The 14,261-nt window shown below is 32.1% G+C and overlaps 1 protein-coding gene across 1 annotated transcript; it reads right to left on the reverse strand.

Moving 5' to 3' along the window:
- Positions 1-84: 84 nt before the first annotated feature.
- On the reverse strand, positions 85-11,441 carry LOC132697108 (probable cytochrome P450 12a4, mitochondrial). The gene is made up of 10 exons (XM_060662403.1): positions 11,209-11,441; positions 8,980-9,288; positions 8,834-8,927; positions 6,032-6,144; positions 4,773-5,005; positions 4,552-4,720; positions 4,341-4,497; positions 2,691-2,939; positions 2,423-2,638; positions 85-481 (listed from the first exon to the last, which is right to left on the reverse strand). The coding sequence occupies exons 2-10, from the start codon at positions 9,270-9,272 to the stop codon at positions 368-370; spliced, it is 1,638 nt and encodes a 545-aa protein (XP_060518386.1). The 5' UTR covers positions 9,273-9,288; positions 11,209-11,441; the 3' UTR covers positions 85-367.
- Between the last annotated feature and the right edge of the window lie 2,820 nt (positions 11,442-14,261).

Consider the following 14,261-nt stretch of genomic DNA (forward strand, 5'->3'; position numbering starts at 1 on the left):
TGCTTGTATATCTTTATATTCTTCTGAGTTTCTTTTATTATTTTAATGTGGAAACCCTTATTGAATCACCCTTTATAAGGGAGGAAGCTGTAGAGTAGGGAGTCGAAAAATAAATGTAGTTTTCTTTACCAATTGCATTAATTTATCAAACGTATTAGACACAACTTCAATGCAACTGAAACAGATATTAATTATAATTTTAAAAAATTTTAAAATATTTATTAACTGCCACGACAATATTTCTTGTTGTTCAAGTTTTTAACAACAATTTTTATTTTTACATGTAATAAATAACTCCTCTTAATATAAGTATTTACAAATATAAAAGGTAATATAAATCACAAACATTAATTTAGTTTTTTACTGGTTACCCTTGGATCTCTTCGACCTTTAACTTCAATGGGTCCTCGATGCCATAGAGCAGTTTCATTCCAAACTTTGCATCCGGGTGTGGCCAAGAGAGCTGAAAGTTTCTGATTACCTAAAAATTGAATACTAGTTCAATTACATATTCGTATTGGAGCGCGAATATTTTCGACCTTAAACACATCTAAGCTTAAGCATAGATTTTTTAAAAAGTAAAAAAGTTTTTATAACCGTTGGCTCAATGCTTAGTTTCCAGATACCGGCTAAATATTTTAAAAATAGTTTTTTTTTTAAAACTTGGCAATGCTATTTACGAGGATAAAGTGTTAAAATTGCTAAAAATAGAGTTAAATTGGGAAGTCCATTGCAGTCTCGTAATGAATGGTTTTCGAACGAAAAAATATAAATCAGACAGAATAAATTCTATCAAAGTTTAGCAAAATAGGTTTTAATAACAAGCCACCACATTTTTGGCTTCGTACTTGGATTCTATAGCACTGGTTATAGTGGTTTTGAATCACGAATTCGATTTCACCATCTCGCGTACCTCAGCGATTTATCTCAATTTATTGACCCTTATCGCAAGTTTCCCAGATGATTTTAAGAAATTTTATAAAATAGTTGCAATTATAGATTGTCATACATTGCAGAATCAACTAAACATATAAACACAACGGGACAGACACAACCCAATTTCCTTAAATGTGTCTAAATGTATAACTTTTATTATTAACATGTTAATTACTTTAAATTTTGTCAGAAAGGGGATCTGGGGGTTGTTTCATATCTCAGAACTAATGAAAAAAGTGAGAAAGAATTGCCATTCTTCCTTTATGTTTAAAAATGAAAAATTTGAATTTGATATGGAAGTTCAAAAAAGGTTACATTTTTATTTGATTAGGAAAAATATTTGCCATTTTCGCGGAACCAATCCCGAAACAATTCCGAACATAAACCAAATAATATCGACAAAAAAATCCCTTTGTAGGACACCTGCCGTGATTGGAAAAACGTGAGTCAGTCTGGTAGCATATCTTACTTAGATAAAGGAATGGGAGTAAATTTTTCAATTAAATGCTGATAAATACTGAAGAACGACGGTTATATAGTTTTCGCCAAAGTAGATTGTGGTTTATACTACCAAATGCATGTTTAAAATCTATAAATACAGCTTCAATAAATGAAAGTGTGACAAGGTATTAATATTTTCTTTACAGCTCCTCTGGTCTCGGAATTCGGACTGGATCTCAGTCAACATTTTTGGTTTCAGCACACTATTGCAAAACTCTTGAAAGTCGAATTTTATGAACCTTTCGAAAATATGTTACATATAAAAACTGTATGTAAAACAGGTTTTACGTGTGTCACATTAAAAAAGGCAAATTTCGTTTATATATCAAAATATGTTCATTTTAGGACTTGACTGGACCCTATCAAGACCAGTTTTCATCTTCTTGATAACCGAACTAAAAATGCAAAATTTTTCAAGATCACTCTGTATTTAAGAGTACAAGGCTTACAGGGTATTTAATTTTAAAAAGCAATTTTAGTTTGTTGTTTCAAAATATGTGAGCTTCAGAAGAAAACTGACTACGGCACTGCATCCTATGTAAAGATCTATTTAGATCAGTCTCCAGATGCACTGCATCCTATGTAAAGATCTATTTAGATCAGTCTCCAGATTTGCCATAAATTAACGCCTAACCTCATAAAGAGTGTCTCAAAGTGCTAAATTTTTAAATTCACTCTGTTAGAGGCACCTTATATTTCATAAAAATGCAGTCTTTGTTCACAAATCCACAACACGATAGCTTTTTTAATAAGGGAGGTACGTCGTAAAACTATCAAAAATGGGACACACCGTATATAAAATAAAGGATATAATATTCAGTTTTTGTTAGTATTTTTGTTTTTTGTTTAATTTTTGGGCGGAGGTTCCATAGAATAAAAGTTTGCGTGGTCCTCTTGGCAAATACCCCCAAAATAGTCAAATTGTGCTTCATGGCTAAATGGTCAAACTCACTAATATAATTCCAATTCAAAATGTTAGCGTTACCTTTGATAGTCCAACATCCAACTCCAAGTTAGCCAAGCGCTTTCCGATACAAGATCTCGGCCCGAAGCCAAACGGTAGCGATGCGAAAGGATTGACATTTTTACTAGAGTATTCGTCCTCGGTATCCCTCAACCACCTCTCGGGCTTGAACATTTTCGCGTCTTTGAAATATTTTTCGTCGTGCGAGAGTAAAAGATTTATCGTGACAACGTCGGTCTACAAGTAAGCGTTTATGAAATGAATAAGACATTTGATTTCAAATTCTCACCCCTTTAGGAATTTGGTACCCGCCCAAGACTAGATCTTTGATCGTAGTCCTTAATTGACCAATTGATATCGGAGAAAGCCTGGTGGCTTCTCTAACCACGGCTTTCAAGTACGGTGAATACATGAGCATTTCTTTGGTGACAGGAGAATTTTTATTTGGCATGTGTTGTTTAAGCTCTTCACGAAGGATTTCCTGCTTGTCGGGGTTTTTTGATAAGAAGTACAAGGCGGCTCCCATTGTTCTTCCAGTCTAAGAACCAAATTTTCATTTGACGTTGATTTAATTCCATATACGATAAAAGAGTGCCAATGCTATTGAAATGTAACTTTATTTTTGCCTACTGCTTTCATTAATTTTTAAGTTTAAAACTATATTATTATGTGTATAAGTATGGTTAGTAAGATCTGCGATACGTTAGTGGCTCAGATTTGGGAATCTCAATTACTGGTGAAGCTGGTAAATATGTATAGATGTGTACTAATGACACCTAGCTCTGGATCTTAAACGTGTTTAGATATATAGGGGGTCCGTTTAGTATGGGATGATAGCTTAGCTCAGAATCTGTAAAAAATACAAAAAACTTAAACCCAAAAATAGTTCAGATTCAATTATACTTTTAAAATAAAATATTGTTATATATACAAGATATTTACATTTTCGTAAACAAGTGACAACTATATTATTAATTTTTATTTTTACGGAAGTTTTTAGATATTCAATATCCTACTTTACCTAACCTAACTTAACATTTCTGACATATATTGAATTTGATATCATTAATGACGTTTGCAGTTCCAAATATGTCAATCGATTTTTGGTTGATTTCCTTGTAGAAGATTTTCTTTCCTGTGTTAAGAGTAATTATTAAATGCCATTTCTGTGGCGCTTGACTGTTTTTATTTCTGCTATATTTCACCGTCACCCGTTTTACCAATTAATACAATGCAAAAATGTTTTATTGCTAATAACTACAAATTTTTGCAATTAGCAATTGTGTACATATATACATACATACATAATATATGCATACATATACAGAATATATTTTTGTAAATATTAATTCGAATTAAATTATAAAAACAGAGTGTTTCTATTTGAAAAAATGCCTCTTTTCGATTTTTTTGAATTTTAAATTTAAATTTAAATTTGCAATGTTAGTGACCATTTTATATTGATTTATTTTTAAAATATCAACACAGTAAGGTCAAGGAAGTCAACGTTAAATATAAAAAAATTAAAAAATTATGCAATGCATTAATTTGCAGCCTAGTTTATTTTATTTAGAGTATTCATATAGGAATATACATATAGAAATTTCTTTTGTAATAGATAAGAATTTTTTATATGGTACCCTGCCTGTTATTGTTGTTCAAAATATTGCCTACAGTTCTATAATATCACTCTAAATATCCTTTTCATACAACTTATTTCGATATATTTTCATCCATTTATTGGGTTTTCATGTCGATCTGTATATTGTATTGTATTGTATTGTATATGATATCCAAAAGTACTTTGTAGATTTTAATCACGAGTGGTATTCTGAACTTTATCTGTTCTGGTTACTTGTAAACGTTTTATATGCGTCAATAAGTAGCGAAGTCTTAATCAGGTAAGAGGAGCACATGAAAACATAACGCGAGAACTCACTGTATCTATACCGGCAATCATCATGTCGGTCGCCATTGTTAGAGCTACTTTTCGGTCAATCTTTGACAACCGCTCCAAAACACTTTGCTCGTGCTCGGGTATATTCGCATCGGGGTCCATTTTGCTCAAACATTCGTCCACATATTTTGTGTTCATTCTAAAATATAAATATAAATTTGAAAGAAAATTTGATTGAAAATACTGAATTTACTGTGTTAGGAAATCTAAAATTTTTATATATTTTCTCCAAGACGGCGTGCTGATATAAGGCCACATGGAAGGCAATACGTCCAACTTGTACATCAATTCGAACATCTGTATGCTGAAACTTATGAGCTTTTGTCCGTCTGAATCTTTTTTGCTATTTCGATCCAACACACCTGTCAAAGAAAGCTCAAATCAATTTTGATTTATGTAATTGGGATAAGTTACCTAATCGTTTGTTGTAAGCTATAACCCCCATGGATTCCAAAGTCCATTTATAGAGTTCGTTTTGAAAGTCGGCGGGCATTTGGTGATTTTCGTTTGTTTTTGAGAAGAACCTAATGTTGTCGATTAGATCGTTAGCCACTTCGTCCATACTGGAGACGTACATCTGGGCCGTTCTAGGCTGCATCAATATTTTGTTGACTATGGATCGGAACTTAAACCATTCCTCGCCTTGTCTAGAACAGATTTAGTAAAATGCTGTAAGATGATGGTCATCATCAAAATAATCAATTGAGAGCGGAAATGCGCAAAGGTCGCTAAAAAAAGAAATTCGGGACATAACACAACAATTAAAATAATTAAGTTGCTATATGTTTATTTTATGTCATATTCTCAACATATATTTTTTTCATCATTTCAAAAGAATTTCAATCCCAATCAATTCAACTTGTAAGTATATGCTACAATACATGGGCGCCTAAGTAAGAGAGTCGCTTCAACAATCTTTCTTTTTGAAGCAAAACCTGCTTTTTAAACTACAGAAACAAAATATTTGTAGCAACTCCCCACTCTAAATTACCCAATTTAAGACATCAGTTTCATTAAACAGTATCGCTAGTCACTTCAATCGTATCCGGTACTTTAGTCACGGGTTTGGGTAAGAGCCTATGTTTTGCAAAAATGTAACGAAAATCTGATGATCTAAAAAAAATATATAATATCGAACATATTTTTATAAACTTTTTCAGACACTTACGTATTACATTCTAAAATTAAACCTGTTGCATAATATGCCTTTTTTCATCTGCTATGAAGTTTACGAAAAAAGGGAGTATGCAAATTTCGTGAAACATCCAAAATATTAAATAATGTAATAAGAATCAAAGTTGAGATGAGCATGGGCTAGGAATTCATTTCCTATCGAAACTCTTTTGATTTTATAGATAATATTCGATCCAAATAGTAAGCTTCATAAATTTTCACATTTATATCAATTATGTTTACTCCAAACGCTCCAAACCTTTGAAATACTACGAAGATACATAGATTATCCACTTTATTTTTTCCAATAATGTGAAATGGATATCGGAATCGGGAAAATCGGAAAAATAACAATTTCAGATTTTTTTACTTGTCCAAAATTTAACTTACACCCAGCTCACCAAGAAAGAAGGTCTTATTGTTTTCACATCTTATTTCAAAATATTATTAATTAATTGAATATTTTTAAAATGAGCTTTTTTTACGCATATTTTACTTACACTGTCAATACTCCCCCCACGCCTTGGAAAACGTCCTGTCGTATATGGTTGCGGTAATAGACAAAAGATGGAAGTCCGTATCTCACGGGCCAAGGACCCTCATTTCTGTGAACCTGCACAAGAGCGGACAACTTGTTGTTACTAATAAAATTTACATTATATTTGGTGCACTTTTCTGCGTATCGGCATCTTATTTCTTAAAACTTGGAATGCATTGGTTCTGCTTATCCTAATCACAAGAATATACACTCAATAAATAATAAGTTCTGTCTATAGTATGAAGCTGTTTAATATGAAAGCAAAATTTTCCCAAATATTATTGTGTAAATTGTGAATAAAGGGAAAATAAAGTTTCTATTTTTTTTTCTTGCCGGGGGATAATCAATTTAAAAAATTAAACCCCCACGTGAGAATTTCTTATTGCAAATTCAGTTCTATATGAAATATGTAATACACTACTAGAGTAACCTTTAATAGATGTTCAAATCTCTTCTTTTTCTTTGCGTTTTCTATCATATCATATATATATATATATATATATATATATATATATATATATATATATATATATATATATATATATATATATATATATATATATATATATATATATGATGACACTATATTCCGGGATATCATCCGTTCGCTCGTTGAACTCCGACTGGAATCCTGCATCCGACTGGAATCCTGCAAATCTTGCATCCGACTGGAATCCTGCAGACGTTTCGCCAAAATCTCACTTGGCATCTTCAATGCTCGCGTTCCGAAAACACTTCGAACACTCGGAGCGCGAGCATTGAAGATGCCAAGTGAGATTTTGGCGAAACGTCTGCAGGATTCCAGTCGGATGCAGGATTTGCAGGATTCCAGTCGGAGTTCAACGAGCGAACGGATGATATCCAGGAGTATAGTGTCATCACATTTTTCCATCCGTGAATCAATACGTGAGCAATATATATATATATATATATATATATATATATATATATATATATATATATATATATATATATATATATATATATATATATATATATATATATATATATATATATATATATATATTCTAGATGAGATGGCCACTTCATTGCTTCTACCTTTTCCTGTCGAAAATTGTTTTGCAGTACAATTAATGCAAAATGGGGAAAATGATTGCTCTTCTTTGATTCAAAAATTCTTGTGTTGTACGTGTAAGACAAAAGAAAAATTATTTTTTTGTATAAGTAAAGCATATACACATATATTACTTACATTACTACAGACATTCAGTCAGAAAGAGACACGTTTCTTGATGACGTATTTTGTCAAGTTTTGATGTGTCGTTATTTTTGAGACAATTTTCTAAAAAAATATCGTAATTTGCTTACGGGCATATCCAGAATATTTTGGAACTTATCTAGATGAATTTCAGGGAATTTCGAGGAAGACAAAGACAAGAATAATGATTACATGGTAGCTTACTTACACTATGACTTTTTCTATTACAAAATTTGCATCACTTTATGACTCAGTTAATGCATGAGCATCAGAGATGCGACGACAAAAAGATTTGTTAGTTTATACTGTATTTTGTCACGTTTTCATGTATCGTTATTTTTTCTGGTCTGGTTGTTTAAATTTAAGTGGTTAAGGAATTTCAATGGATTTCGAAAATGTTTTTGAAAATTTTTGAATATTTTGAGATATCTGGTAATTTCCAGGACTCGGTGGCGATCATAATGATAATTTCTGACGAGACGCTGAGGAATATAGGCAATGTGCTAGAAAAGATACAGGACACATTTAAAATGATTGTTTTTAATGGAAAAATATAAGTCTTCGTAGTCCACGAAAACAGATATGCCGAGGTGGGGTAAAAAATATTTTTTACTGTCTAACTACTTTGGAATATAACCTCGGATCTCAAATACTTTTGTTTTGTTTTTATAGAAATAAACTAAACTGAAAATAAGCTATAAAAACGCCATTATGGAAGAAATTCTAAGGAAAGCTCTCATTTGATTCAAAAAATTTTGTGTTGCATATCCTTGCAGTAATGTAAGACAATTTTTTTTTATTATATTGTGTAAATAAAGCACATACACATATTACCAAAATATTTTATGATTTGATTTTGCTTACATATTATATAAATAAAATATGTATAGGAATAAAGTATCTCCATGTAATAATCAATGCTCCATAAGTTATGTTGTGCAATTTGATACCTCCATCTACAAATATTTTAATTATTAAAATATCATTTATTTATATTATTCTTCTTCTATTTGCTGATTTGCATATAACGTCTAAAATAAAAATTTCCTTTATACTTTTCCGGGAATGTTTTATGGCTGGTCTTTTTTTTATAATGTACAATATTCCACAAAAGAATAGATAATACGAATTCGACGGTAATTGACATTCAAAATTAACTTAATTAATTAATTTTGTGCTTTTATTCTGAGTTTATACTACCTCACTCACTATCCCAATTTGCCCTAAAACATCCGATTTTATGTTTTTGTTAGGTACTTTCTTGACAAATTTATTATATTATGTTACGTTATTAAGTAAGTTATAATATTTTCATCTTAATACAAAATATCATTAGAATGGAGCTGGAAATTCATAAGGTCCATTTGGGTACTTTCTTTGAAAACTTCGTTCAATTTCAGAGTAGTTCGAAAAATTAGAGAAAAACCAAAGATATTTGCGGAGAGCTTTTTTTCAATCGATTTGTTCTCTTATATACCAAAATTGTAATCGTAATTATATTCACATCATAATTCAGGGAAGAAAATTAACGAAATAGAAACAAACCTTTTCGAAGTCACTTGGTTGAAACAGAGCTACCAATTCTTTTTTGCCGGGTATACCACCAAAACGAACGGTATCTCCGTAGGTCCTATGCAGTCTATAAAATATTTGCATTAAATGCACGCACGTCTACAAAAAGTTGAACATACTTCTCCCAAAATTCCTTCAGAGGTACGTTGTAATACTCTCCTATTCCAGGCATGTATCTCCATAAATTACCTACTAATGGAAGAGGTTTGGGCCCGGGAATGGATTCATACGTTTTGGCATTGTCCCAGCCTTCCGGTTTCGCATCGCTTTGGGCCTTTTCTCCCAAATTTTTATAATAACTTTCCTTTGCCAAAACGCCAATCGTATCAGCTGTTTGTAGGTTTTTCGCACTCGTCGTTATACGTTTACTGCTTTGACTAATGACGCTTTTAATCGTAGACACTTTGGCCATCACAAATAGGGGTTAACTTAAAAAAAACAACATTATTTAAAAACAGAACAGCGCGAAGATATAATAGGAGTATTCCTCTTGCAGGCATATGAAAAAGTTGATACAAAACGACGATCGCATTCTAAAGACAGTAAAAATTGAGTCAAAAGTAGTATAAAGAGAATACTGTCTCTGAATCCTATACATTGTGATTTAAAAATCATTGGCCCACGATTGGCAAAAGAGTCGTCATCCAAAAAAAGAAAGAAGTTCATGCGGGCATACGGAAAAGACGGACCAAGATACTAAAAAAATAAAAATATTAAGAAAGAGCAACTTTTGTAACATGATTCTAATTATTTTCTGTGGGGTTAATTTTGTAGAATTAAGTTTATTGTGTATCAAAAGATCCAAGAAAGAAATATTAATAAAAATATTATTTCCTACAAACTTTAAAAAATAACAACGTTCGCATTAGCATATTGCTAATTTTAGGCCAATTTTAAGTAATATTTGTACGTACGAAAAGAAAATGTGTGCCACTCGTACGCAAAATACTTTGGTGATCTCGATTATTCTTTAATTCGTCTGCGTCTCGTTAAAATAGCACAGGCCAAGAAGACATTTCGGTTGCTGACATTTTTCAATTGTTCCTGGTTAATTTTTGGATGCAGAATCCAAAAGAACATTCAGATTTTGCCTGTCAGACTTGGTTTTTGAAACTATATTAAATATTTTATCGTTTTATAATTTTAACGTGTTTACATTTTATGTAGTGAATTGTGGTTCTTAAACAAGTTGTCTTAATTGAGGACCAACAGATATTGCTTCATCAGAGGACCCTGCATGATATGTAGAGGCTGAAGTACTTTGTTAACCCTGCTGTCCTAAAGTCTTGAAAAACAAGCATGTTCTATATAACGACTCCGTTGGCTAAGTTTAACACTTAACACTCAAATCAACGCAACTTGTGCAGTGATGTTCTCCGCATTTTTTTTAAAACTAGTAGGGCCGGTGATTCTAGTATTGAAAGAATGGATCGCGAACAATGCCAGGTATATATTTGGCAAATTGGAATCTATTTTTAAGTAGAAAATTTCAATTTTGGCCATATTTATTTTTGTCCTTTACCAGAATTCATATCAATTAACCTGCATCTCGAAAACTAGGGCTTGTGCGATTTTTGGTATTAGCAAATTATACACATCTAAAATCAGTTTTTTTGATGTTCGGCATTTTTTTTTTATTTTGTTCCTCTGTTTTCAATTCTCGATCACCATAGTAAAATTTAGCGCACTAGGTACACAAATAACTATTTGAAAATTTTATGATTTTTATTTTTTTGCTAGAACAAAACTCAAAAAGTGTATACTTTTATTCAAAGCAAATAACAAAAATTGCAAAAATGTCAGTGGCGTACATCTGTTTGCAAATACTAAGATAAAATCCTCCCGAAACGACACTGGACTAGACACAATTTTATTCTAAAAAGATATTAGAGATCAATTAGCCTTTTAACATTACAGATGTCACAGATTACAAATGTCAACAATATAGGACTAAAAACATTCAATACATTGTTAAGCCGTTTTTTATATTTAAAACCATATTGGAAATACATAGGAATATACGGAGTAATTTAAATTCAAGAAACACAATAGAGAACTCAGAATCTAGAAGAGATACAATCAATTAAGCTACAAGTAAAGTTGGATTTAAGTTCGAAAATGTTTGCGCAAGTGGTAAAAAAGAATAATTTTGACAATAGCTCTAAAACGGACAAAGATATCGAGCTGTGGTTTTAAAATTAAATAAAAATTTTAAAATTTGCATTAACATCATTAATTCTGTAGCTGTGTAATATAAAACTGTCTGAATATTTAAAACTAGATATTCTTTAAAAAGATTTTAATTTTTTCTTTTAATGATACTTAAAGGCACTGTTAAAATCACTCACCTAGAAACGAAATCTTAGTTTTAAGAACTCAGGAAAACGCCACCGTAGCAAAAATCACACTCGCGGTCAGCACCAATTTTATAATAAACAACGATAAGGAACCGATCGTTATTGAAGGAAAAACAACTTGTACAAGAATTGCCTTAACACATGGTTAGCGGTTTATTTATTTTGTATTTCGCAAGTTTTATAGATAGTTAAAGGGACCGTGAAAATAAACACGCTCAGTTCAACCTGATGTTCATAACAGATGACTTACGAGGGATTCGCAAAACTTAAGCAGACTAAATCGTGGCAGATATACAAAATAGATTCAATTTGGGAGATTTTTCTGTTCACAGATTTGATAAAACTTCTCAGATACGGATTTCACTATGAAGACTTTCTTCTTTGATCTTTTTAATAAATGAATGACCGAAGAAGTTTGTTAACGGATAGTTTACTTTTTCTACGTCCATTGGTTTTTTGGTACATTGTCGCGAAACTGCACGAATACGTTCGCTGAGCGACGTGTGATATGACCGTCAGAACTGACTGACTCAAGTTAAAATACCATACTATACAATTTACCAAAAACATGCCTTCGTGCAAGCAGACCCCTAGAAAAAGGCGGTGAAACCCTTAAGTTGTGCGATAATACCTAAATATTTAATCTAGTATTCAATATTTATAAAGCCTTGTGTTTTTCTTATATAATTATGGTAAACATTTTATGTATTCCAAACTGAAAGCAGAATTGTAAGGAAGAACCAAAGGTGGCAATTTCCTCGGAGGCCTTGCAAAAAACATGGATTCAAACAGCAAAAAGAGAAGATTCGTTTGTTTCAACAAAAAACACAAATGTGAGTCTTACTAAAACGGTGTGTGAAGTGTACGAACTTTTGGAATCTAAGTACTACAATATGGGCTAGCACCTTAAACATTTTCTAATCTTATTCACTTCAAGGTATGAGAGTTTCGTTTTTAACATCATGAAATGGAATGAGATACAACCGGAAGTTTTAAATCAACAGAAGAAATACGAACAGGTAAGTTAGAAACACCTCGTGTGGTCAAAAGTAGCTTTATTTATTAATTTTTTTATTCATTGCTAATAATATCATCTTTACTCTCTTTACCCTCTGCTTTATTGCGGTTGCCAAGAAGAGGATTATTTAATTAAGCTTTTGTTATTCTGCAAAAGAATAATATTAAAAATATAATGGCAAAGTGTCTAAGTAAACCAATGCCACGTTATAAAATGGTAATACATCTTTAAGTGGTTCTTAAGTTCATATCACTTAAGTAATTTGGAAATCAAAAATAGGTACACAAATATGTTCTTCACATTATACATTTAAAAACAAACAAAATATTTTTTTAAATATAGATTATATATTCTATATAGTTGTATTATATTTTAAACATTAAAATAGTATAAAGCCTTTAAAACATTTTTTTTATCCTATTTCACTTGTACTTCATATTTTGAATGCCATGCAATAGCTGTAGCGCCCTGTGATGTAGGACGAGTTGATTCGTGCCAAAATCCGTGACTAAAGCCTCGGGGGCTTGCGACTGTGTGACGTCTTAAAATGCACGCTTGATCCTAGGATAATTAGGTATCTTCGACTAGGGAATAGAAAAAATATATACAGTTTACTTATCAGCATATTAGGTCCTAAAAATGTCACTTTCTATATTTTTTACTTACACAATTGTTATTAACCCTCTTCGCTTCTCAAGCAATGCACCAGCTCAGCTAAAATTTTTGTCAAAAATATCCTTTTGATAGATATGTGAAAAAATATCTAATTGAGAACTTTTTATCTTAACCTCGTATATGCACTTCTCCTTGCGAACCTAACTGTACGCGTTTCGGTGCAATTATTCTGTTATCTGCGAAGGTCGTGTACCTAATTATTTTGGGTGCATTAGTAGTTAAATGTTTATCGTCAAATGGCTATGATTCTAACGACTCTGAACTGATGCAGGCGATAACTGGTTTTATTTCACATTGTGCAAAAATAAGGTTATTGCGTACCATCTGAAAATTTTGACAGATTCAAACTTAAAATATAAAAACGGAAATAATAGGTACACCAAATACGTGACCCTAATATATTTTTTGAGATAAGAAATCAAAGATCAATATGTCCGAAATATTTTATAAAATTGCAAAAATCGCAATAAGAATATCATCAAACCGATATAGCTATAGCTGGAGGCCCTTCCTATGCGGATCATACAGGAATTTTTGAAGCGCCTACAAATAAATTGAGATGCACACGCACGATCATTTTCAACCCATAACCATTTCAAAGCAACCTGCAAGACCTAGCGGCGTTCAATAATCAACATGGCCGCCGACAGTTTTCAGTTTTCATGTGACATTTTTACGACACAATATGCCCATATCTAGTATAATATTTCATAAAAAAGAGTTAAGTGTATGAACATCGATGTTTAGAAAGAAAATGACGCAAAGTGCAAGTTAGAGGGTGAAATTTAGAGGTATGCGCCATCTCTACAAAAATATCGCTTCCCTACTAGGGCCACATAGCTATATGATTGACCTATTAATAAGTTTGATAAATTCGGTTAAAAAAGCGAAGACCGTTCCTACAGGGAAACCCGGATTGGTAATTGGTAATGGCTGCGAAGAGGTGGAGGTGGGTGCTAAGGAAAGGTTAACAGTCGTAACTTAATAAAACGAGAATATTTAAGTATCTTAGGGTTAATCAGCCGGACTTATACGGTCTCTCCTCGGTCCTTCTGAGTGAAAGATCTGTGTGTAATTGAGGGCTCAAATCTCTACTAAATTTACCTCATCACCTCACAGAGGTACAATAATAAGGCGGTTCTAGGGGCGAATGAAATGTTGACTGCTTGTTACCAACAAGTGCTCTCTATGAAGAAGGACAGAATTGTGCTTTCATACATCACACAGAGCGTGAATGTGTAGAAAGGTGGACTTCACGGGCTGGTCTTGTCCACGCATTGTACATCATGGACATATTTCTCTTTCCAACTTTCCTAATACGACATATTCTCTATTAAATAATACTGGATTA

Source organism: Cylas formicarius, unplaced genomic scaffold (genome assembly GCF_029955315.1).
Source record: "Cylas formicarius isolate icCylForm1 unplaced genomic scaffold, icCylForm1.1 PGA_scaffold_10__41_contigs__length_53128322, whole genome shotgun sequence".
Taxonomy (NCBI): Eukaryota; Metazoa; Arthropoda; class Insecta; order Coleoptera; family Brentidae; genus Cylas; species Cylas formicarius.